Source organism: Rhinolophus ferrumequinum, chromosome 14 (assembly GCF_004115265.2).
Source record: "Rhinolophus ferrumequinum isolate MPI-CBG mRhiFer1 chromosome 14, mRhiFer1_v1.p, whole genome shotgun sequence".
In the NCBI taxonomy this organism is placed as follows: Eukaryota; Metazoa; Chordata; class Mammalia; order Chiroptera; family Rhinolophidae; genus Rhinolophus; species Rhinolophus ferrumequinum.
Window position 1 is genome coordinate 412,304 of NC_046297.1, and position 26,924 is coordinate 439,227.

Consider the following 26,924-nt stretch of genomic DNA (forward strand, 5'->3'; position numbering starts at 1 on the left):
TGGGCGGAACCCACGTTCCAGGGCCAGGGCAGCGCGGGCTCCCATTGCCTGTGCCCATCCGGGCAGCCTCCCGCAGCTGTTTGGCGCGCAGCTCGCAGACCCACGCGTCCCGGGTAGTAGCATCAATTGAGAGAACACAACCCAACAGAAAAATGTGTAAGAAGGGTAAACAGGCTGCTCACAAACAAAAAGGTATCTAAACATCCACAAACAATAAAAGTAACCAACTTTATTACTAATCAGAAGTGCAAAGTAAAACAAAGGAGAAAGCACCACACACTCATCAGAAAGGCTAAAATTAGAGATTTTGAATGCTAAGTACTGGTGACGATGTGGCACAATGGAAATTCTCACACCACGGAAATTCTTACACCTTGCTTGGTGGGAGCTTAAACTGAGGCTTCGGTTGAGCCATGTGGCAGCATCTGCTAAATTTGAAAATGTGCACCTTACAACCCAGCAATTTCACTTCCAAGTTGCATCACCCTAACAGAAAGCTGTATATATCTTCAACGAGGACGAATGTTCACAGCAGCATTGTATTTGGCTTAACCCCAAGCTAGAAACAACCCCAATGTCCACCAATAGAACTAAATTGTGGTATATTCATCCAGTGGGGTATTATGTAACAATGAGGATCCATAAGCAAATCGCTCCCCAGAAAAATGCCAGAAACAGGAGAATACACTTCAAAAGCAGCTTAGCTATGATGTGAGAAGTCAGGACAGTGATTAGTTTTAGGGAGAGAAAGGGACACAAGCGAAGCTTCTAGATTCCCAGTGATGTTTCTTACCTGGGAAGTGCTTGCACTGTATTCATTTTGTGATAATTGGTGATTTGTGTACTTGTTCAAGTCCTGCATCAATTAAAAGTTTAATGAACGGGGTAATAAAGGGTTTCAGGAAGCCTGTCTGATGGAGCCAGCAGTATAGAAGACATTCCCAGGACAAAGCAGCAGCTAGTGCAAAGGCTATAGGTGGAACTACCCCAGGAACAGAGGCTGAGCAGGGCCTGGGAGGTAGGGGAGTGCTTGAGCTAGAGCAGGGGAGATTTCCCATACAATACATATTGTATACTCTGTCTTTAAACCCAAGGGTTATTTTACCTTGCAGAGAAATGTAAGGTCTTAGAAGTGAATTAAAGGGATTGTGGTTAAGAATGAATTTATAAAGGTCTAATATTTTTATGTTCAAGGAACAAAATATGGTAGTTCAAGAACAAACTAAAATAGTTTTTCTCCCCTTGAAAGGCTTTTGCAATAGACCTGTATCTCTTTATAAGGACCCTGTTATTGTCTCTTGCTTTAAACTGGTCCAATTAGGCAGGAGGCATGAGCTTGACTAACTGTGTGACCTAAGGCAACTCATACCTGCCTTAGCCTCAGTTCTCTCAACTATATAAGAAGGAGCTGAGAATAGTGTCTTCTAAGGCTGTTCCAGCTCTAAAATTCTATTATTGAGTGACGTAAGTTCTCCCTGCTTTAGTTTTCCACAAGAACAATGAAGGGACAACAGCTGTTAATCCATACCCAAAACATTTCCTGGAGGTGTTTTCACACATAAATTGTCAGATGAGTGATACTTACCAATAATCCTCACTTTATTTTCCTGAGTGTTAACTCTTCCATTAGTGCATAGAAGCAGGATGCTTGGAGGAGGTACTGAATGACAAAGTAAGAATTCCGAAGGTGAAACATTGATATGGCTAGAGCCCAAAGGTGGTACATCATAAAATATAGTGACTATCCATCAGTAATGTTTGTTTCTCTTTCAGACTTCCTAAGAAATTTCAATTAATTGATAACGCATGGTCTCTTTTCTGTCCTCTCCATGCTTGCAGGCTTTGCTCACTTATTCATCGTTTATAACATATAATAATGAAGCAAACTATTAAGAGATGATTAAGAGGACAAAAAGTTGTACACAAACTTAGACAAATCAAAATTTTATACTACCCCAGTAAGCCACCAATAGGTAAAAAAAGCAAACAGGACACTGACAAGTATAGATAGAAAAGTACTCACTAACACTCATCCTAACACACACGTTTGATGGAGCTATCGTTTTTACTTATGAAATTGGTAAATAGTTTGAAAGTGAGAATATCCCATGTTGGTAGGTATTTGTTGAAATTGGCACTATCACACACAGCTAGGATATTTTAAACCCATGTAAACCTTAGGAATAACAATCGGAAATGTACATCAAGGGTATTTAAAAGCTTTCTAACCTTTGATTAATAATATTACTTCTAGGAACCTATCATAAGGAAAAAATTTCAAAGTCTAAAAATGCTTTATGCACAAAGATGTTCTTTACAGGATTACATATATTACACTGAAAAATAAAAAATAACCTAATTCCAACAATAAAGAAATAAAATATGATACATATAAGCAATGAAATATGAAAAAAACAGGATCTGAATTATCATGCAATCTCAACTGTTCGGGAAACATTGGGAAAAAACAGTATTTATAGTTATAGAAATGTGAACACTGAATATTAATTTCACCAAAAATAGGGATATAAACTGGTAGAACGAGTGGAGGGGAAGAGGGTATATTCCAGAAAAAAACAAAAGCAGTGAAGACCTTCAGAGCAGGCACTAGAGTAGTACTTTCCTGTGTAAATTATATAAACAAATTGTTTTCATAAAAATAAAACAGCAAAGGCTGAGAATAAATATATCAAAGTATTAACAGAAGTTTTCTTGAGGAAGTTAGCTTTTCATTTTTTCTATTATTTTGTTTTCTCACATTGTCTATGACAACCATGTCTTAAAACGACTGAAGGGCTCACCTTTCATTGTTATGTTTTACATTCTACATGGTGTTTTTACTTGTTGCATCTCACTTAATCCTCATAACAGCCCCATGAAGCAGATATTATAATCCTGAATTTTATAAGGAAGAAAATAAGAAGGGATGAAATTCACACAAGGTCATTTATACAACTACTGGCATGTTTTTTCCCCTACACCAAAAGAGGTATGGATAATTTCAAGAAGATATGGACAGATGAGAGAGAAGCTAGGGTTAGTGTTAAAGGAATGGAGAGCGGGCATCTGTATTGCGAGTGTGAAAAAGGGTAAGATCCTAAAAGGCCCGGTCAGAGCAGTGTACTGGGAATGTCAAGGCCGCTTGTTCCTACAGCATTACCCATCTGTGCACACACTGAACTGGCAGCGTAATAAGGGTTTCCACGTATGGCTTACAGCGTATACGTGCCAACAGGACTAGGTTCACTGGCACATCTGCTCACGGGAGGGAGGATGGAAGCTGGTGTCCTCCTGGGGAGCTGGGCAGTGGGGGTGGTCAGTCTGCTGAGAATGTTATGAGTGATTCCTTATAGAATGTTATGAGTGAAAGCAAAATAGGCCTTTTTAAAAACAAGCTGAAAGTTACAGCGATGTAGACTTGAGACTGTGGCTTATTATTTCATTCTCAGGGTGAATGAAATGATACACAAAAATATTGTATAAGCTCTGTGTATCTTCTCTACCCAGAGAAATCTATTCTTGTTTCAAAGTTGAGATGGGACGCCATCGCCTAGATGGTCCTTAGTCTGCACTCTAGGGACAGGATAAGCTATATCCTCCTGCACACTTTCACGCTGCTGGAATAGTATCTATCACAGTGCATCATAAATATTCATAGGTCTGTCTATCCTGACAGATAATGAGTTTCTAGAGGGCAAAGACTATAGAGTATTCATGTTTTATGCTTAGTACTAAATAAAATGCCTGGCTACAAAGCAGGTCCTGGTAAAAAGGTGCTGGAATTAATGCTGAGCTATCCAAAGAAGCCAATTCCCAGGTACGTGAAAAGGAAATGCCCTGGAAAGGCGGAGTCCATTACATCGCCCCTTGCCCCTCTACATCCTTCCTTCCAGCTCCCATCACCACAGGCATGGCTTCATGTGCAACTCAAGTGTTACTCCGCCACTAAGATTCTCCCGACTTCTCCGAGTTCCTTTCCCTGCACTTCTGAGCTCTTTTTACCTCTGTCAAAGCCTTCACTCACTTCCCTCTGTTCTAGTTTTACAATAATTTGGAAGTGACGTGTTCCCATCTTATATGTCTTTGAATATGCAATGTGCACCTACCACTGCCCTGGCACACAGCACACACTCAATGAATGATTGTTAATTAACAATTTATTAGACTTGAAAATAATCAAAAGATAGAGACAGTCTGTGTCATTTCCATGGTAACCAAGATGAAGGCCAGAGGATCTTAGGAGCCTTTTGTCTTCCTGATCAGTCCTTCTATGGTGTCCCACTGTTCCTTGGTGACCTGACACAAAAAGAAAAGGTCAATCTAATGTTGTCTTTGCATGTTTTTAAAGCTTTGTATCCTAGATGCTAACATTATATTATCCTCACAAAGCGGCATTACCTTCTTCAGAGAGTTGAATTCACCCGAAATAAATACTTCCTCTCCACCATCAAATCTAATGACCTGAAAAAAATTAACAAACACTCTGAAACTAACTCCTTTTTAAAAGTTTCTGAACCATAAGCCACTTTCCCATCCTCACTGGATGGAATATATCTTTGGACTTTCAATCAAATCCCAAATTTTAAAGGCAAAACTGATGATGAAACCTACCTTGATTTATTCTCTTTAGAATATTCTTTTCACCTTCTCTACAATTTCAAAATCTACCCAATCTTAAAGAGTAATTTTCACTTAATAAAATTAATTTATTAATCAATCCATTCCATAGGCTAAACAATATACATTAACATTTTGATATCATTCACAGTTAAATACATATTTTAATAAATCATATTTACATCCAACATTGTCAGGCAGGACTGGTTCCACAATAGGCCTCTGTACCCCAATTCCACCCCCCCTAAATGTGAAGAGGAATTACAGTACTTACTGCTCCATTAATCCAAGAAGCATAATCGCTACACAGGAAAGCAGCAAGATTTGCAAGTTCTTCCACAGTTCCCAGCCGACCACAGGGGATTCGGTCGATCATTTCTTTCTCAAATGCTCCAGTTGGGTCAAGACGGCTAAAGGCACCCTTAGAAATTAAGAAAGCAGTTACGTGGCATTTTTTTTTTTTTAATCAACCCCTCCTATTTAAGAAACAAATTTGCATAAAATGAGTGTTACTACTATGGCAGTCTTTGTAACCAACAGAATTCTGCCAAATTCTTCCACATAACTTTATCTCAAAACAGGTCGTTTTACCTAATATGGACGTAAAAAAAAAAAATCACTGGAAAATGTAACCTTTTTAATCTTAGTTTCTTCATCTGTAAAATCAGGATACCTATCTCAGCTACCTCACACAATTGCTATAAGCATCAGATGAGAAAACACATGGAAATATGCACAAGCTTAGTGTGTGTGGGGGGGGCACTGTCCTTGGAGTTAGCAAACACAGAAAAATTACTCAAGTAGGAAATATTTAAGAGGAAATTCCTTTTCTTCTCCATTCTTCTCAAATAATAGGAAAGGAAGAAAACAAGTGTGTAGTGATATAAACTCATGTAGATCCCAGACAGAGGAAAACCATAATTAAATCTGCAAACAGCTGCTGCCTTCTGCTGATAGTGAAAAGGAGCAGACCAGGGTGGGTATGGACATGTACTGACGACCAAAACGCCTGGACTTTGCTGCACTAGAGCCTGGCAGTGACAGCTGTCTTCAGTACATGGCTGTGAAACAGTCAGCACCACCAGCTCTCCTGGGCAGGTGTGGGGTCACAGGGACAAAGTGTGGCAGCCAGTCCCCATTCTGCCCCATCTGTCAGTGCTCTAAGAGTTTCTGCACTTGGGTTTCCTTTCATCTCTTTGAACTACATGCTTGTTATTTGTGTACAAGTCACACCTCTATGCTAGCCTCCAAAGTCCTTGATGGCAAGCCCTCTGTCACAAATGATTCTTTCTTAGCACCTTTGCACACGTAGGCACTCAATAAATATGGTAACTAAATAATGAAACACAGGTGATCTTCCCTAGATGTTGAGGTCCTAGAAAGAAGCGTCTGTGGCTACAGCATCCTCTTCAGAGACTCCTTAGCACCTGCATGATGTATCCGGACATATGCTTTCATTTCTCCATTTCTTTGACTCGACTCTATTATTGCAGTGTCAAACCAGGAAGGTATTCAGTGACATTTCATTCACTCACGTGGTTTTTCTTTCCATTTTCCACCTTTCAAACTGCTAACTAAATGAATACAGTTATTTTCGTGTCACGATTTCATACCCAGATTCCCTACCACCCACGTGCTTCTTCGCATTACCTCTCAATTTGCTTCTACAACTGGAACAAGGTATCAGACTTCACTAGGCTTTCAGGGCTACACCCTGGGTGGGACTGGAAATTCCTGCTTACCATTGGAAACAAAAGGATGTGTGAAGATGAAGTTATCTGGGGAAATGTGAGGGAGCAGAGGGTCTGGGGGCGTTCTGAGCACTGTCTGTAATTGCACTGGTGACAATTGTGAGTATCTGTGAGGATTAGTGATTATAGATGAAGGATTTTTAATGAGATGCGTCAGGTGACACACACCCCGAAAGGCATGGACATGAGTCAAAGAAATGCTCCTATGGCAAGACAAAGCCGGGATGATAAACTTCTTTAGCATTTCTTAAACTAAAAATACACACTTCCGTTATTTTTTTAAAAAGCATGTCAATCAAAGTAAGAAGTTTTAAAATGTGGTAAATATTAAGAACTATAAGACAAAACAGATTATTGAAGCAAATTAGATAAAATGCCAAAATTAATGGCATAAAAGATCCCGGAAACAGACCTCCTGAGGCCGCACAGCTGCTGCACTCCTACCTGCCGCCTAGTTTCTCAGATTGGATAACGGCAAAACCCTCTTCCTATCAGCAAGGCTCAGGCACCCGGAAAGTTCTACACACAACAGTCAGAGTACATCTGCCCGTGTTTCAGTCCTTAATCACTCGCAACGTGATAACAAGCACAAGAACACTTACTTTGGTTTTTATGGGCCCTGGTTGGATCACATTGAATCGTATTCCATATTTACCCCACTCAGCGGCAAGAGACCTAAAATGAAAATAAACATAGATTCCAAAATTCAGACCCTCTGTTAAAAATAATGACCACGCTTACTACATGCCAAAGACTACAACACACCGCCCCCCAGGTACTATTATTATTCCCGTTACAGACAAGGAAACTGAGGTACAGAGGTTAAATCATAAATAGTATGGCTAGTGAGTCATCCTCAAGAGGCCCAGCTCCAGAGTTGGAGCCTCAGTCACTCTGCTGCACTGTCATTCACACTCTGATGTCCTTAATTACTATGCTGTTTACACTGGAGAACCAAGTCCAATGTCAATGAGTATACATCTCTAGAGTAGGTATCACTACCTGGCTAGAAACAGGCGAGAAGTGTGGCCCCTCCTCGTGCTCTGCAGTCAGCCCAGCATTTACAAAGTTCAGTATGACTTCATTATCGTACACTGGGTTATGATGTTTGTGACACCACCGTGCTTTAATTAAGCAAGAAATGGGCTACATAGATTTAAAATGTTGACCACGTCCATGTTCAACTAGGCTTTTTTATTTTATTTCTAATTTTTAAAGTTTATTGGGGTGACAATTGTTAGTAAAGTTACACAGGTTTCAGGTGTACAATGCTGTAATACATCATCTATATATCACATTGTGTGCTCACCACCCAAAGTCAGTTCTCCTTCCATCACCATATATTGGATCCTGTTTACCCTCATCTACAACACCCCCAACCCTTTAACTAGGCTTTTTTAATACAATTGAACTGTGCTCAAAAGGAAACAGGAATCTAACGAAATCCTGCTAAGTGCCCAGAAGCAAATGTAACACTAAAACAAACATGGAAACTTGAAGCAATCAGTTTGAAAAGCCTACCTGACAGACAGGCCTAACTTTATGATCTAAACTTATCTTAAGACTTTATGTTCATATTATATTTGTGTGCCTGTACTTAATCTAGTTTCAAACAATGACTTAAGGTAAATTATAAGAACACAGTGCAAATGCAGAATATAGATCATTTGAAAGTAAGAAAGGAAAAGAACCAAGGATATGGAAATATAACAGGTACCAGGAATGGAGCTAATATCTAAATGTATGGTGGCATCCCATAAAATTACAAGAAGCGAGTCACAAATTTGTCCCTCTTTCTATGTTACTACACAAAAAGGTTAGACCAGTCAGTTCCACCATGAGCAGTGCCCGTAAGAAAAAAGCAAGCCAATTTCTCAAGAAAAGCACATTGCTTCTGAGATGTGCTTTTTTTAAGTAATCAGAAAATCATTTCTTCCACGATTCATAAAAGGAAAACTGTCATGTAATAAAAATGTCCTTAAGACATGGTCTTTTCCAACAGATACAAAGGGACTCATTTTATGAACGTATAAGGTATCACACAGCCTGACAGCATTCCTGCAAAGGTCAGTTCTACGGGGAAGGGTCAGTTCTACGGGGGAACCCAGCCCGTTCATCTGAATTAATCCTTGGGGGCATCTTAGAGAAATGGTGGGCTGCGTCTCTTCCAGGCAAATCCTACCTAAAAGCTGCTTCTACATGTGAAGCTGTGACCGAGTTCAGGGCCACAACCCATGCTGGGTACCTCCTTGCGGTGCACCTCCTGCAAACTGCTAGGAAGGAGTACCTCCGCGTGTGAACAGAATGACTGAGCTGAGCAGCTTGAGGCATCCTGGGGAAACCTGAGCGGTCCGGTAAGGAGACCTGCCCAGAGGGCGTGCATCGCCTCCCACTCAGGTGTGTCCTGGCAGAGGATGCTCCCGCTGACCGGCTGTGGGTGAGAACTGCTGCGGCGCTCGCTCTGCAAGGGGCACTGCACTACCAGTAAGCAGAGCATCTCGGCACACGCCGGCCTCTGCGGTCGTTCCATCGACGCTCATTGCGCACCTGCGATGAGCCAACACTGCAAGTGCTGCTCACCCTCAGGTGGGGAAAATCAGTCCCTGCTCTCAAGAGAGGCCTGTACTCGAACAATGGACGAGTCACTATACTGGGAACTGAGTGACGTGTGTCACGGCTGTTCAAAGGAGAAGTGCCTACATCTCCTGGGAGTGACGGGGAATTTGTGTGGGGACGGGGGAGGGGGCAAGGAGACAATGCCGGGAGGTGATGAGGGTGGCATGGAGGGCAGGCAGGCAGGCACTGGACAGCAGGAGCAAAGGACAAGGGCACAGACCGCACCCAGGACTGGGGGCCTGCCAGACCTCACCCAGGACTGTGCGCCGTAGGCTCGGGTCGAGGGCTGGAGCGGAGGCACATGCTTCCCTGCAGCTCCCAGGGGCAGCGTGCTGTGCAGAAGCACTAACAGAAGCAGCAGAGTAACAGCCCTTCAAGGACACGACACTGAAAACTCCAGCAGGATTCACAGGTCCCAGCAAAGCGAGAACTGATAATAAACAAATGGCATTGAGATAATCAAGTTCCGGTCCCTATTTGCAGTGCCATCTGACCTTCAGAAAGGTAATTATCTCTGTTCAGAGTGCGGTTCAACTTCTGAGTGCAGTGATACTTATCAGCAACACACGTCTGACTGACTGAAACATCAGAATCCACGTTGAGACCGCAGGACAAGGAGTGACCTAGCAGGTCTGTGAGCACTGAGCCCCGGCTGTGCAAGGGGTGCTGCCGGAGGAGAGAGACCCCACACCCGCGGGGAGCCCGGGGCCTCTTCTCTGTGCGCCTGCCTTACAGGTACACGGCCATCCTTTCGGAATCCACAACACTGGACGGCACCTGTTCATTACAGTGTTCATCTAATCCCGAGACTGGAGTAAAACTTCACAGGCGCTCACTGAGAACAAGTATTCTGTTGCACAGAAAGGAGAAAACCTCCCAGAGGGGGTGACATGATGGGAGCCTCGAAGGAAGGCACAGACTCACAGAAAGTTCCAGCAACAGCAGAAGCGGGGCACGCATGAGGGCTAGAGCCGCTGCAAGGAACCCGGAGTCCGGGGCCGAGGCGGGAGCACACCGGCTCAGGCGAGGCTGAGGCCCGCTGGCCCTCCCTCGCATCGCATCCTGGTGCCCAGCTCCGTGCCAGGCACACAACACAGGCTCATCAAATAATCCAGAGAACAAATGGGGTGGGGCAAGTCTGTTCAGAAGACCACATGGAGCTGTGGCTTTCATTCTAAAGAGCCATGGAAGTCCTGTAACGTTTTAGTGGGGAGTATCATAAGCAGATACATATGTTTAGAAAGGGGCCTCTGGTGGGAATGTAAATAAAAAAGAAAGAGGGAAGAGCCCGGTCGCAGAGAAGTATAGTTAGGGTTACAGGAAGCCAGACCAGCACTGCTAAGAGCCTGCTTACAACACAGACAGCGTGAAGGGCCAACGGGGAATAGATTCAAAAGGTACTCGTGCGCCGCTAAGCCAAGGCCGCCAGCCCTGGCCAGTGGTCACTGTGTTAGTCCCCCCAGGCCTGCACCACAGGTACAACGGAAGGATGGACATGTGTTCGACAGAGGGCAGGGGTGGCACTAATGCAGACACGTGGGAGAAGTACAGGCCATCGTCCGCTGCCATCTGCGGCAGGCAGCCACTAGCCACTCGTGCTATGCAATTTTAACGTGAAGGTAACTAGAATCAGATCAAACTCAGTTTCTCCGTCCCAGGAGCCACAGGCCAAGGATTCGACGACCACATGGCTGCCGGATGATGCAGACGCACAGAACATTTCTACCCCAGCACGAAGTCCCACTGGGCAAAGCTGCTGGCAACAAAGGGGACTCGGCCAGGAGGCAGGGTGCCTGTGTCCCAGGGAATCCAAACGAGTCTTTTACTTTTCTCCAGATGGAGCCTGGAGACAGGGGTGCCGTCCTGCGAGTGACCAAAGCACACCGTGTGCCATCAGTAACAGGGATACGCAGCACTCACTTGTTCAGGGCTTCCACTCCTGCTTTGGCAGAAGCACTGGGTACTACAAAGCCCGACCCACTCTCAGCGTAGATGGTGGTGATAGCAAGGAATGCTGCCCCTGGAATTATGAAAGGACAGTGATTAATGACACGGCTGAATATGACATCGCTCTTAGCATATCCTTTTGGCGAAGTCTCCTCGGGCAAGGGTAACAAAAGCAAAGATAAATAAGTGGGACTGCACTGACTAAAAAGTTTGGGCACAGCAAAGAAACCACCAGCAAAACAAAAAGACAGCCTACTGAACGGGAGAAGATATAGCCAATAACACACCCAACAAGGGGTTAACATCTAAAATATGTCAGAAACTCATCTAACTCAACACCAAGAAAACAAATAATCCAATAAAAAAAATGGGCAGAGGACCTGAATAGGCGGTCCTCCAAAGAGGACACACAGACGGCAACAGACCTGTGAAAAGATGCTCAGTGTCACTCATCATCAGAGAGATGCAAAGCAAAGCCACAAGGAGGTATCACCGCTCTCCTGTCAGAATGGCCGTCATCAATGAATCAACAAACAAGTGCTGGTGAGGCTGTGGAGAAAAGCGAACCCTCGTGCACTGTCAGTGGGATTACAAATTGGTGCAACCGCGATGGAAAATAGTATGGGGGGTCCTCAAAAAATTAAGAATAGACCTCATGACCCAGCAATTCCACTTCTGGGTGTTTACCCGAAGAAAACGAAAACACTCATTTGAAAAGATATATGCAGCCTGTGTTCACTGCAGCACTATCCACAATAGCCAAGATATGGAAGCAACCCAAGTGCCCATCAGTAGATGACTGGTAAACAATATGTGGTACATTTATACAATGGAGTATTACTCGGCCATAAAAAGAATGAAATCTTACCATTTGCGACAACATGGATATTAGAGGATATTATGCTAAGTGAAATAAGTCAGACGGAGAAAGACAAATACCATATGATCTCACTTATATGTGGACCCTAAAGAACAGAATAAACGAGAGAATAATAGAGAAACAGACTCATAGACACAGAGAACATTTTGGTAGTTGCCAGAGAGGAGGGGGTTTGGGGCTATGGGTGAGAAAGGTGAAGGGATTAAGAAGTACAAACTGCCAGTTATGAAAATAGTCATGGGGATGTAAAGTACAGCACAGGGAATGTAGTCAATAATATTTTAATAACCACGTGTATGTGTGGTGCCAGGGGGGGACTAGACATATTGTGGTCATCGCCTCGTAAGGTGTATCACTTGTTTCTCGTGATCTAGGGATTGATGGAAAAAGTCAGTATCTACCCTGTCCATGTCCTTTGTGACTAGACTCTTAACTAAAACCCTGTATTAGTCTCTCAGTCCTTTATCATTGTGAGTTCTCTTTAATGACATTAGGTATTCTTTTCTACATTATTTACTAATGTTTGCATTTACACATGACGTCTAGTGATGACTGGGTCTCAGCGTGGTATTTACCATCCCTCCTGGAAAGGGGCAGCCATGCACGTGCTGGAAGAGCACGGCAAGCATTGGGCGTTTCCCTCATCTCTGGTTTGTTGATTCTTGTTCATTTTCCATCAATGCCGCTTACCTTCACAATGTGCCCAATCGGGCTTCTCTGCCCCGATTCTAGCCACAGTTCTGGAATCCTCAGTCATCGTCCATCTCGGCATGCACATCATCACCAAGTCCTGCCCCCGACAGCGAGTGTCTGTCCCTCTGCTGCTCACACCCTCCCCTTCTCTAGTTTGGCTGTCCCTGCTGTCACCTGGCCTGCCTTCTTGCATGGCTGAACACCTGCCCTCCTCCTGATCGCAGGTTACCAGACTGCTGCCTGGATGGACCCCCAGGTTTACACACTTGGACGGACCTCAGAGGTCATTACAGCTGATCCCTCGGCTGTCGCTCCAACCACAGAACAGACCCCAGTTGAGGGCCTGGGTCCCTCACCCTGTCAGGTCACCGCATCAATAACTGACAGGACTCCTAGAGAGTGCAAACTGACTTCCATCTTTTAAATTAGCTAATATATTTTTAATGAAACCCATAGAATTTTAATCCAACGTGATGAATAAAATAGATCAAAGTCTATGTTAAAATGAAAGACAATGAGAGAAGAAGGAAGAGTCAGACAGACAGCAGGGTCCCAGGGATGGGCAGAGGAAGAAGCAAGAGATACACTGAGGCAAGAAACATAAATTGGTAAGAGAGACGGTGATGAAGAGAGAAACCGAGAACCAGGTGACGAGTTGACAGCGAGACAGAGAAATGGGTGAGAGCTGTGGAGAGAGAGGCAGAGGCAGAGGGAGGGGCAGAGGTGCGGAGACCAAGGAACTCGGGTGGAGAAGGAGAGGGGAGTCAGCCGCTGCTGCCTCCCCTGCTCGTCACCCACCCTTCTGAAGAAACAACTTCAAAAACAAAAGAGTCACACCGACTCCAGTCTAAATTGTATCCCCTCTGCTGTGCTGGGAAGGAGGGGCCTGGGTTTTAACCTCTGAACACGTGGAGAAAGGGTACAGGTTCCAGCACTCACAGGGGCACTGTCGCCATACCCTCTCAGGTGGCACTAACCAAGAAGCTGAATGCGGTGAGGCAAAGGCTTTGAAGCAGAGGAAGGAGGCTGCCCAGCCCGACATCGCCTCCCTGGCCCAAGCCCCGAAGGGCGTCCTTCAGGGAAGAGAAGGGTCCCAGCCTCTGAGAGAACACCCCTTCCTTCAGGCACAGTCCTGTCCACCTGTCAGTGGGCCGTGAGCACAGGCTGGGGCTCGAGCATCAGTGTGTGTCATGAACAAATGCACCGTCCTGGATGCGCATGTTCCTATGTACCCACTATTTACAGCATGTGCGGTTTCATCCGGAGGTTCGTGCATAGTCCTGGGCAAAACTGTCATCCTAGTCACCTCCTCTAAATCTACTCTCCCTCCAGGGTCCTCGTCCAGACGCCCCCAGCTCAGAAGCCTCTCATCTGACAGAAAGGTATAATATCCTACCTTCTCAGGGTCCTGATTTATTCCTCCTGCCACCCAGCCACTAGCCAGAAGAGAAACCAACGCATCCTGAATGGCCTGCTAATCTTCTCCACCCCCACACTGGAAAGGAGTCAGTAACCTTTCCAGTTAGTCACACTCTTCAGGAGACACTGTTGAGAAATCCACAAGGACAAACCGTTTTCCCGAAAATAAGGCCTGGCTGGACCATCACCTCTAATATGTCTTTTGGAGCAAAAATTAATATAAGACCCAATATTTATACCATATTATATTAAATTATATTATACCCGGTCTTATAGTAAAATAAAACCAGGTCTTATATTATGTTTGCTCCAAAAGACACATTAGAGCTGATGGTCCGGCTAGGTCTTATTTTCAGGGGAACATGGTAACTGCCGTTTCCTTCAGAACCCACACCGTTTCCCACAGTGGTACTGGGAACATTTCCATCACACGTAGCCCAGCCCCCTCTCATTTCTACCTCTCCCTCCCGAGTCCGGACATGCATACGTCCTCACCCTCTCCTTCTCTACACCTGATCTCTGGCAATCACCCCAGGGAGGGGTGGTCACCCCTGTGCTGGATTACCAGTGGTCCTGAAACATGATCACTGCTCGTGTCACAGTACACGGTAATTCGTGAAGTGTCATTCCCATCAGAGACCATGAGTTGTTCAAGTGTGGACACCATGTCACCAGCGTGTCAGGATCCCAGGGCCACACATAGAACCCGCACACTGCAGGGACCCAACAGGGGAAGGAGAACAAACCCACCTTTCTGTGCTTTAATTAGTTGCTTTCCAATTTCCAGTGTCACGAAGGCCGTGCCATTCAGCACTATGTCGGTTATGGTCTTCCACGCGTTGGAAGACAGTCTTTCGGTGGGAGAAATAAAATTTCCTGCTGCATTGTTTATCACGATCTAATGAAAGCAAATAGGAGCCACAGAAACTTTTAGACAAGGGGCAACATTCTCCCTCGGAGGCTCTTAGTTCTGAAATTTAGGAATCCAATCAGCACAACGAAGCTGAAGTTCAGTCTGCTATGAAAGGACACCGTAAGACTTGGTTCAGATTTAGTTTTTTGAGCCTGTGAAAATCTATATTATTAACCAAATTTCAAGATTCCTAATTCTTTTCTCAAAATCAGGGCAGAGTCTATTATTGAGAACAGAAATACAGAGGAAGCATACGTACCATGTGACTACACGGTATTTCAAGCAATCACAATTAAAACGACTTTAGTCTGCGTCATTTTGGCTTAACTTACCCAATGAAACTCTTGGCTGATGACCTGTGTCTTCACTACCAATAAAGATCCCGCTTAGTTCTACAGAAGAGTCCATATTATGGCTGTCTGAAAGTATCTGTCACATACAAAAGCGCTGTCTTTGTGACTACTGGAGGAAATGGCTTCTTTCTACTATGTGAACCTAACAAAGCAGAAACCCCACACATATCACAGGTCTTAAATAGGGAGAAATCTGGACTTTCTCGTTGGTTCTTTGCTTGTATTTTTCTCCATGGACAGGTACTGGGGTTATCAGGAAATGCCGAGAGCATGACTCGTTTAAACCAGATCCTACGCTCTTGGATAACTGTTCTTCTTAGTTCACAGTCTTATCAACTCAAGTGAAATCCAGTTTGTTCTGTGTGAGTGTAAATGCGTTTGTTAAATACTCCTGAACGATGGCGCAGCTGGCTGTTCTAATCTGTTCCCTGCGGCAGAGCTGGCTGCTTGCTAGGGGCAGGGAGCCGGCACTTCTCCCAGCGGCTCCGCAGGGTGTGTACATGGTGGGTTACCAGCGCCATGCCCCGCACGGCGACACTCACATCGGGAAGCCCCGCGATGCTGATCAGCTCAGACACTGCGCTGTGAACCCTGTCGGGGTCCCTCACGTCACACTGGACTGCATGAACCTGCAGAATAACGACAAAGGGAGCCTACGTTTTCAAACTTCCCACACCAAAAGCATGAGTGGATTATGTCAGCAGGTTACGACTCCCAAATCTGAATTCAATCACTGTTTTTAATGTACCTTATTTCCAGTTTGAGAAGAAATCTGTTCTGCAGTAGTTTTCAAAACATCAATCTTTCTAGAAATAAACACATAGTACTTTGCTTGAGTTCTGAAATGACGTCATATATTTTTTCAATTCTATAAATTAAAAATCTATAAAGAGATGCATTTTTTAGAAAATACAAATTATATCTACAAACAAATCAGTTCGAATGAATTCATTTTGTAAAAGCTAGATTCAAATGGCTTCTATGTATCTGATACTAATGTACTAAATTATTTACATTTAAACCAATTGTTTTATATCTACTCAGAGATTAAAATTATTTCCCTTAATTACAACCATTTCTATGTGTTCCCTTGCCCAAGCCTGCTTTAGAAAGAAAACACATTAATGGTATAATGTAACCTTATGTTATACTATATAAAATCTATGATAGCAGATTTTAGGCCAAATTAATGGATATAAATGCATTATGTGCATTCAGAACCTCATACTCTTGAAACATAAAAAATAAACCATGAGTATAAATTGTAGAGTGTTACATAAAAATATTTTAACACTCTTAAAAACATTACAACATAAAAATGAAAAATATTCTGGCCAATTTTGCATTAAAGGAAACATGTGAAAGAAAATCCTTGGTCTCTTGCAAATTACCTAATGACCTGCCATTCAGATTAATACCTATTTAAAATTTTTATACTACTCAAAACTGAAGGAAGCGTACATTTTTTTTTGACCAGTCTCTGAAGCTCTAGAGCAGGGGTGTCAAAACTGCAGCCCGCAATCCATTTTTAATTGGCCCGCAGCAGATTCCAAAAATATGTTTAGTTTACTTAAATAAACCAGGTGAGGCAATACGTACTTCACCTCGAGTGAGTGGCCCGGCTGTGTGTGTATTTTACCGCATATGGCCCTTGGTAAAAAACGTTGAAAAAAGTTTTGACACCCCTGCTAGACTATAGGGACCAGGGTATGCCTCAGCAAGAAGTCCTTCCACGTGGTCTTACCCTTCCTACATTCATCACAACAAAAGATGTTTTGCAGTATCTGCCCATTTTATAGAAAATGGAAGGATTACATCCCTTTCCTTGTACAAGGCTAACTATGTACTAAAGCAGTAACTACAATCAACCCACTGAGAACAAAGCAGCCTCAGTGTAGAACTTTTTAACTTCATCTCCAGGTAGAAAACAAAATTCTATCACTGAGTTTGGGAAATGTACTCCATAGTCACTCATTAATTTCTCTCACCACAAATTATAGCTGATTTTAACAAGGAGATTTAAATAATCTAAGGATATTTCATAGAAGATTACGATGCAAATCAAACAAGTCTGGCACACAGTTTTCAATCTCGAGGCGCAGAGTTGTTTCGTAACAGACTCTCGCAGGTGGAGTGACTTACCGGCTGGCGATCACACACTGTGCACCCAGGCTGGACAGGAGAGTGGTCATTCCTTTTCCCAGGCCAGTGCCTCCCCCGGTAATGAATGCCACTTTGCCTTGGAAACTGTTCGGTGGTAGCATCGCTTTTTGAAGGGGTGGAAAGAACTTAGACTGAAAAGCCTCACTGTTTTGATACAATATTTTCGTTCCATAACTGAAAAACTAAAAGCAGGGAAAAAACAAACAAAAAAACCCCTGAAATTTGCATACATGTATTTCCATAAGAGATGAATTTCAAAAAACTTACTCTTGAATTTAATAGTATTCAAATTCTTCAATGAATACAAATTCCCTGTAAATATATGTGTTGTATTTAATCAACTATCATTCTTTTTCTATTAGAATGTTAAGTGACATAGTGGAATGGGTAAAAGCGCGGCTTTGGACAGAATTTCTCCCCAGCTGTATGACCTTCAGCTAGTCATTTAACCTCTCTGTGACTCAGTTTCTTCTATAAATGGAAATAATAACAGAATCTTCCACACAGGATGTTGTGATTACATGAGTTAATTTAAGTAAAATACCTTCAACATTGTTCAGCACATACTAAGCATTCTATAAATGTTACTAGCTTTATTATTTGCAGGTGTTTTACTTAAATTTAACTTAAAAGTAACATAAAGCACATTTGTCTTTTAATAAGAATATCTTGGATAAATATTACATTCCATCTTTGAATCACTGAAGAAAATCATAAAGTTCTTTAAAAGTTTTATTAAATCAAATGCCTCTTCCAATGTTGCCTTCTGGATGATAAATTTAGAAACGATAAACTCTTGTTATATTTAAAATGGGGGGGGAATCCAACCATTCTGAACTGAAAAATATTTGTACTTCCCTATCTTAGATTTTACAGCTTACACTCTCGTATTACTTGTGAAAATCACTGCCGCTCTCTCCCATTTCAGTGTTGAGCATAATAACAAACAATAAAGAACTGATATTCATTAAGAACTTACCACATGTCAAACTGACTACTTTTCCCCACCCCATGAAATAGGTACCATTTTTACCCCATTGTACGGGAGGGGCCTAGAGAAGTTAAACATATTGACAGTTGTAGAACCAAGATTCAAACATGAAGTCCCCTTGCACATCGCCTGTCTCTACTCACTGAGCCCCTATTGAGCTTAATGACCACACCAGTGCTGTGTGATATTCCTCATCTGGTCATGGTTGCAAGATTCAAACCCCAGAATCTATCCTTTCCTTCTACAGTAGCCCTGCAAGCCAAGTGGGCCACCATCAGTTGATCGAGATATCTAGAAATTTACCCTAAGGAAACAGAGATGTGATCAATGATTTAGCGTAAGGCTGTTCATCAAGCGGAACTTGCACAAGAAAACGTTTATATTAAGTGAAAAAAGAAATATGCAGTATGTTCTTCTCTGTAAATAAAAACATATTCTTAGAAGAAACACTAGAAGGAAAGAACACCAGGAAGCAGTAGTAAATTCACTATTTACCACGTACCAAGGTCGACTCGACTTCTAATTCAGGACCTCACAACAACCCTCTAAATTCTGTTGTTACCCCTATTTTATAGACAGGGAAACTGAAGCACAGAAAGGTCAAGTTACCAAAATTTAATGACAATTAATAATAAGAAGCCAAGACTTGACTCAGATCCAAGGCGTCTGACTTCCAAATCCTCCATTGCCTCAGTTACATCTCTCGGTGACGGGATTACGATGATTGTTTGCTTATTATTTGTTCGTTTGGCTTTTAGTATTTTCAAAATCTATTCAGTAAGTGTGATTTGATTTCCTAATCAGGAAAAAAATGTTACCAAAAGACAAAATTTGAGAACACATATAAAATAACTGGAGAAGATAAATCTGCAAATCCAGCTATACTTCTTCACACGGATTATCTTATTTCCTTTAGCTTCCTGTCGACAGGGCATTCTTTTTGTATCCTTTTGCCAAAGCATGAAATCCAAGCAGCTTACAGTCATCTTTCTCCACCCAAATGTCAGTTTTACGTGAGGCTGCTACTGCCTCCAGAACTACTGTGAGGATGATGTATTGGGAGACTTGCTCAAGTAGGCTGGAGAGTTTGTCATTACCAAGCAGTAACGGAAACACGTGCTATAATTTTCCTAAGTCTCTAGGTTGACTTTTTACTTATTTAGTGTTGATTTGTGTAGGGAATTTGATGTGGTGCTTTGTGAAATATAAAGTAAGCAAGACATTTGCATACAGATTCCTTTTTAAATTTATTTTAAAACATTTCTCAATCTCGTAAGTGGGAGATGAAAGGCTATAAAGGTAAAAATAATCACATTTAATAAAACTTCCTAATAAGTTTAACAGATCACAACATAGCACAGTCTCACCCACTGTGTCTGATCTGATGTGATTCATTCCTATCTTATGACTCCCTTTCCTCACCAGAGAAAAGTGAGGAAATTGATATGCTGTTTGAATTCACATTACCTTCTTTCTGATAATTCACAGCATATATGCTGCAGAATATTCCATTCGAACCACTGTCTACCTAAAAGCAAGTTGTTCATTTCAGCATTAAGACCCCCAGAGATAAACAGACCTCACAGACCTTACTGTATCCAACCTTCTATTTCTACAAAGAAGGATCCTGAATAAGCTGAGATAGGATTTTGGCCGTTTTCATTTGAGTCATAAAAAGCAGATACAAAATAGGCTTCTAGAGATTTTCAAATCTTTCTTTGTGGTTTTTTTCTTGCTGTAAGTTGTTTCTGAAAATTGAAGTAACACCTTTCATGTCAAATTGATTTCTCTGGAGGTCTTTAAACTCTCTAAAATTCTTAAAACGAGTCTTCCAATTTTGGCAAGTATTTTTTAATTATAAGTTCTAAAATTTCCCAGAAAAAAAGTTAGCTATCGTCTGCCTCCCCTCCATACTCAGCATGTGTGCCTGCATCATAGCACCTAAACTAATTCTAACCCTCGAAATGGCAACTCTGATGAGGGTGAGAACTGAGCTGAAAAAGATCTACTCCTAAGTTACTTAGTACTTCGCTAGTCTCGAATGTCTAGAACATGTAAAACAGACGCATGCCAAATACATCCTACACTAACGTCTGTTTGAAGCCTGCCCACTCTTTTTATAAATTTGAGCCAACATTTCAATAAGGAGAAATTCAGATAAAAAGGAGAGGCTCTACCAACACTTAGGTGCACCTTCTTCCCAGCTGAGTTGGCGCCCCTTTAAGACGAGGGCAGCGAGCTCTGGCCAGCGCTCACACGTGCAGTGCACCTGGTCACTGGGTGGCCTCCTTCAGGGACCTGAGGCACGTGTGTGATTCCCTGTTTAAATACAACCCAAGAAACCAATACAAAAACGGAAAAAACAACAACAACCCACAGTATGTTTTTGTACCAGAGAATATTCTGAAGTTTCATGTAAAACAAATTTCTATAAAAATAACTGGTGAATGTGCAGGTATATTATTAAGAAAATCCTGTTTCAAATTTGTAAAAATCACATAATAACAGACTGCCATATGGAAGCTATGGATCTAAGTAAGTCAATATTTAAGTAACTCTTAGCGTGGCTATTGCACTCTCATTGTCATCGCCACTGTGGACTGGGCGCCCACATTACAATCCCATCCCTCAAACACATGCATGCCCTCCTGATTTAAACCTACAGAACGTAAGCGCGTTAGCGTAGCGTTCAAGCTGTGGACAAGGTGGCCTCAGCCCCCTTCAGCAGGTCCCCCACTTGGAGGTATAACCTGTGCTCCTCCCCCAGCATTCCTGAAACTCGCCAAGCCCTTTCACTTCTGACCTCTGCTCTGCTTTCTCTTCAGCCTGAACCACCCACTTTCTTTCTCAACACAGCAGAATCAGCCTTCAAAACCAAACCAAAGTGTCAGAAACTCTGTGGACACTTAAACAGGTGCCTCTGTAAAACATGGGCCCAGCAACCCCATCCCTCCACCATGGCAGGCTTCCATGGGCGAACGGGGATACCAGGGAGGCAGAAACCAATCAGGGCACATCATGTAAATCTAAAAAGAGAAGCTAGAAACTGACTGGCTTTATGTAAACACGCTACATCTATACTGTTTATTCAATCACTCAACAAATATTTGTTGAATGCCAACAATGTGAGGCATTATATGCTAAGGGAAAATCCAAGGTAGGAAAACACATGTAAAATGCTCCCGTTTCAGTAGGCTTTTTAATGAGGTCATCTTCATACATATGTTGATATTTGCACAGAAATTGTTGGAAGGATCCACAAGAAACTATTCATAGCAGTAACCTCTCGGGAGAGGGACTTACTGTATTGTCACTGCATATCCTTTTGTACTGTTGAATGTTTGACATGTTCATAAACTAACTTCTCATTAAAAATAGTTAACACAAAATCAGTTCACACATACAAGCACACAATATAGGAAGGGTATAAAGGAAAACAAAGTTCATAGCGAGAAGAAAGCTGGCATAGAATCAGTGTCAGGATAAGGACATCCACCCTATTTGAAATGCGAGTACTCTATATTCCACACTTAGTTAGGTCTGAGCTTTGTTTATAAAGACAATGAAGTATTACCATATCTATTTTGGGGGAGTTTCCAAGTACCTGTTGGTTTAGGTCAAAATGAGTATCTTTTTTAGCTCAAGTTCACCTCTATTCAAATTCACATAAGAGGCCTTAACTGTCATATAAACATGTCAGTTTGGTAAAGACCGGACAATTTTATTTTTCAGAGGATGACTTTGAAAAACGCACATCATCATCTTTGCATTCCCAAAGCAACTCAATAGTCCGTGCACACCGTAAGCCTCCAAAATGACTTCCCAACTAATCATGTCCAGTTGCTACAAGGCAGCATCTGTGCCATGCATGTGTTTCCGTCGATGCCCAACCACTGCCAGGGCAGCAGCAGACGCGGTTCACAGCTGGAGGCATCTGGAAATATGAGGGGCGGTTGGACAGGACACTACTGATGCCCCACAGCAGAAAAGGACAGTCCTGCAGAATGAGGAACTGTCCACCCACTAATGCTAACAGTTTGTAAACTTTGCAAGAACTGAAGAACCCAAACTCTCCAGTCCAGGGCTTGCGGCAGGCCACATGCAGCTCCTGCAGTGCCTGTGTGGGTGGCTGAGCACCTCCCCCCGTTCAGCTCAAATTGGGCACTGCAGAGGCCACCGACATCCAAGCTTCTGCAGGACACAGATCTCGTTGCCACAGCAACTTGCGGGGACGTCTGAGCAAATATAAATGAAAGCTGGAATCCAGGCCCCAGTGGCCAGGCTGAATCATTCAGCTATTGCCAGCGGCAAGACAGGAATTGCACTTTGAGGAATGACACATCTTATGGCAATGAACAGGCCTTAAAAAGTAGTTGCTTTGTGCTACCAGGTGTACTCCTGTTCTGTTAGTTATCTCTCTGCAGTTAGATGAGGACCACACTGATGCTTCGCCAGTGGTACACAATAAAAGGGGATGAAAGCAAAGCAGTAAATCGGCAGGCGATTTGAAATTTTCACCTGAGGTCTTCACTCCTGCTTGCCTCTCTCACATCCTTGCTTACCGATCCCTATCATGTTAGCCAAAACTGACCTGACTCTTTTTTTGTGCCAAGAGTTCTTGAAAAGCGTTTATTTTGATTTGCAATATTGTTTATATGAGAAAGCAGCAGTAAATAAACCAGATGAAAATCCTTGGCTCCAGGAAGCTCCTAATTTGCAACTTGAAATTGAGTAATTAATTTCTTAGGCTTTCCAGATACGGGGAGGTGGGGGGGAATCCAGCTTGCCTTATCCTTCTCCCTGAGCATATTCAGTGTCAAAAGACAATGACCCAATGCTGATCACATTCTAAGGGGAAAATAAATGGGATACAACCAAGCAAAATTATGCCCATCCACCCATCCACTTACCAGCACAGAGCCCTGGAATGGCAATCGCCAGATGTAAAGCCTATTTATTTCTGGGTGGCCATTGCATGGTCATGTGTTACTTTGTTTTTTTAACTGTTATTACCTGAATTCATAGTGACTGGGTATCATTTTTATAAAAATAGTAAAGTGATTACTATTGATAAAAACAAAAGGAAAAGAAGCTTGGAATGTGCACCACAGATATCAAAGAATGAATCTACAAAAGGAAGAATGATAAATTTAAAAAAAGTTTCATAAAGTAAACTTAACCTTACGACATGAGATGAATCCTGGTATTTCCTATTCTATTCCAGTTTAGTTTTCTTAAACTCATTTTGCTCCACTAAACTGCTTTTAAGGTCCACTCATGGGTCATCATCCCTAGCTCGAAAAAATGCATGATGCTATTAGCTCATTGACGGCCTTTCAACCAAGGATTGCCAAAGAGTGCCCAACACTTAGAAAGCACTTAATTAGAATCTCCTGATAAACAACTGAATGAGTGAATGTTTTCCTCAGTAGAACTGAGAGCAACTTGAGAGCAGGGTTCATATTTTTTAAATCTTTACATTCCCAGGGCCAGGCACAGAGCCAGTTCTGAATGTTTGTATTGAACTGAGGCCTACTAGCTAAGAACACACTTTAATATATCACGTTTTAAATGAATTATGTGACAAAAGAAACACTGATGATCTTGGCTCTTGGTACAAAAGTATTCACATTAGGGATTTTGACTGTAACAACTTGTGCTTGTGCCCAGAAACATGAAGTTCCCTGAAGCCTTATCTTCTCCCAGGGGTTCAGGCCCAGCCTGCACATGCCAGGAAGCCCAACACCACAACCGGGCCTCTGCCTCAAACCCCTCCTGTTTTTTTAAGCAAATCAATTTCAAAATTGTCAGATTACAGTGAATTTCTAAACAAGCTGCTTTTCTCCCCCTAACCCTCTTGTCTAATGGTGTCAGAAGAGCTGGGATGCAGTCTGTGTGACTTGATCACTATGATCCTAATGATCTGTGTTAGTCTCTGAAGACTTTTTTACCCCAGAGCTGTTGTCGGTTTGAAATGAGAAAGGCCTCTGAGAAGGGATCAGAAAACAGGCTTCTCTTACAATGACCTGTAACCTAAAATAACCCACAGCCTTGAACAAATATGATTTTTGAAGAGCAAGTTTTCTTACTTGAGAGACTCACCATACCATTTCCTTGAGTTCACCTTTGGAATTTGTCCATATTTTTCAAAAAAGGACAGCAGGGCATCCATTCTATCAAACTGTAAAAAGTTTTTTCACAGTTGGCAGATTACGTTTTGTACCTGGCTAAGGAAATTGTGCTTTTGGGTTTAGTTGAGTGTACTGGATCTTTTAATTTAGTTCAAAAAAGAGGCTATATTGGATATTATTGCCTGTCACTTTTCTTTCTTTCGTCCCCTCTGCAGTTGTGTGCCCTTACAATACAAACTTTGTCTCAATTTGGTCCAGCATGGAGATGCTGACAGGAGAACAGAGATACGGGGGAGACAGAGGTGGGAGCCGCCCCAGGCGCTTGTCCACCAGCACGACCCCCAGGGTCGGGAGTCCAGACAGCGGAGTGTTGTTTTTCTTTTATGTGCATTTGTTTATTAACGTTTAACTGCACAGCTGGCACAAGAACGAGTTTCCCTCCTAAAAAAGGGCCGCAGATAAGGCCAATGCGCCCCCAGCCCTTTCCCGCCCCTCATAGGGCCGCGTGCGCACGGTCCCCTTTCTCCCAGTTTGCACTGCCGGGAGCGTGACACCTCTGAGGGCAGCTGCGTGCCCTCGGCCGCCCACCCCACCCCCACCCGCGCCCGGGTCGCCCTCTCCTCTCTCGGACCTCGCTCCCCGCGCCCCGGACATCCGTCCACTCGCAGGGTGCGCGCCCCTCCAGCGCCGCCTTACCCGCCGAGGACATCGGCCTGGAGCAAAGGACACCCAACCAAGCAGCGACATGGCGACCGGAGAAAGCAGCCCAGAAACGCCAGGGGCCGGCAGCGGGGGCGTGGGCGAGGCCTGGGGCGGAGTCTGAGGCGTGGCTTGGAGTGGAGCTGGGGTGTGGCTTGGAACGGGGCGGGGGTCGGGGGCGTGGCTGGCAGACGGCAGGGCCTGGGGGATGGTAGACCTGTTGGCCAGACACCACGCGCCCCTGACTCTGAGCTGGGCTCTGCCGCGCTGGACCTTCTCAGGCTCCCGCTCGGTCTCCTTTGTGACTCCCGGTGTTGTGCGGGCGGGTTGGCGCTGTCCTCGTCTGGTGCTGTGCCCGACAGTGACGATGGCACTGTCAGGCGCACGTTGTAGCTCGGGGGCGGGGCCAGAACCCTCAGGCTTCTGCCAAGCAGCCTGGATTCACAGCAATCCGCGTGTGTATTGGAGGCCGTTGTGAGACATGTATATATACTCCAGAAGAGTAAGAAGAAAACCCGTACAAATTGTTGGGGTCCAACAAATCAGTGAAATTTGGGGATTCCAGGGTCCAGGGCATACTTTTCTTGCTCTGTTTAATAAAGATTTGCTTATTTTTTGATCATGTTTTATTTTACTTTCACATTTAGATCTATGATCCGTCTGTAATTGGAGTTTTGTCTGTGAGACACAGGGTCATTTCTTTTGTAGTATTAACCAATATCTGCAGGATTATTGGGAAAAAAGAAAACAACAACCTTTCTATCATTGCTCTGTAGCATTACGTTTGAAAAATCAAATTACCTTATATGTGTGGATATTTTTCAGTCTTTCTAGTTTGACCCATTTGTCTATTTTCTCTCCTTGTGCCAATAGAACACTGATTTAATAACCATAACTTTATAATACATTTTGATATCTGGTAGTTTAAGTACTCCAGGCTTTGCTCTTCAAAATTGCCTTGGCTATTTTCAGTCTGTGCATTTCCATATATATTTCAGAATCTGCTTATTAATTCCCACTCAAGAAATCTGAGACATTGTTGAAATGCATTGAATCCATAGATAACTTTGGGAGAAATGACAGCTTAATAATCCATAAATGTGGTATATTATTCCTGTATTTATTTAGGACTTAATTTCTGTCAATGTTTTATAGTTAATGTTTTGTATCACATCTTTTGAAATTTACTAGTAAATAGTTGATGACTTGGTGTTGTATAATTATTTTACGTCATTTTCTATTTTCTGGAATAAAGGTATACAATTAAATTTTCTATATAGACTTTGTGTCGTGACCTTATTAAATTCACTTATTCAGTTTGCCAATACATTTAGATTTCCCCCCCTTTTTCTGCGCCCCCCCCCACTCCAGTTCAAGCCATTGTTTTTCTCAGTCTAGTTGCCTAGGACACAGCCACTTGACCCATGCTGGTATTATAAGCCTTGCGCTCCCCGTGGGCCGCTCACAGCAGCTCAGGCTAGCCCATGACAGAATACTCTGACCTCCTGCTACACAAGGCAGGCCATCTCCAGGGAGAGCCGTTGTTTGCAATCTTAGCTGTAGAGGGTGCAGCTCACTGGCCCATGTGGGAATCGAACCAGTGACCTCAGCACTCCAACCGCCTGAGCCACCAGGCAGGCCCTTAGATTTTCAATGTACACGATCATGTCATTCATGAATGAGTGTGATTCTTCCTTTTTAAACTGTATGCATTGGTTAGAGCATCCAATACCATGTTGAAAATAAGTGGC

The 26,924-nt window shown here is 43.1% G+C and overlaps 1 protein-coding gene across 1 annotated transcript; it reads right to left on the reverse strand.

Moving 5' to 3' along the window:
• Positions 1-4,135: 4,135 nt before the first annotated feature.
• Positions 4,136-25,317, reverse strand: DECR1 (2,4-dienoyl-CoA reductase 1). The gene is made up of 10 exons (XM_033125841.1): positions 25,171-25,317; positions 17,332-17,534; positions 15,938-15,995; positions 15,732-15,818; positions 14,674-14,821; positions 10,905-11,004; positions 6,971-7,043; positions 4,892-5,038; positions 4,399-4,461; positions 4,136-4,296 (listed from the first exon to the last, which is right to left on the reverse strand). The coding sequence occupies exons 1-10, from the start codon at positions 25,219-25,221 to the stop codon at positions 4,237-4,239; spliced, it is 990 nt and encodes a 329-aa protein (XP_032981732.1). The 5' UTR covers positions 25,222-25,317; the 3' UTR covers positions 4,136-4,236.
• Positions 25,318-26,924: the final 1,607 nt, after the last annotated feature.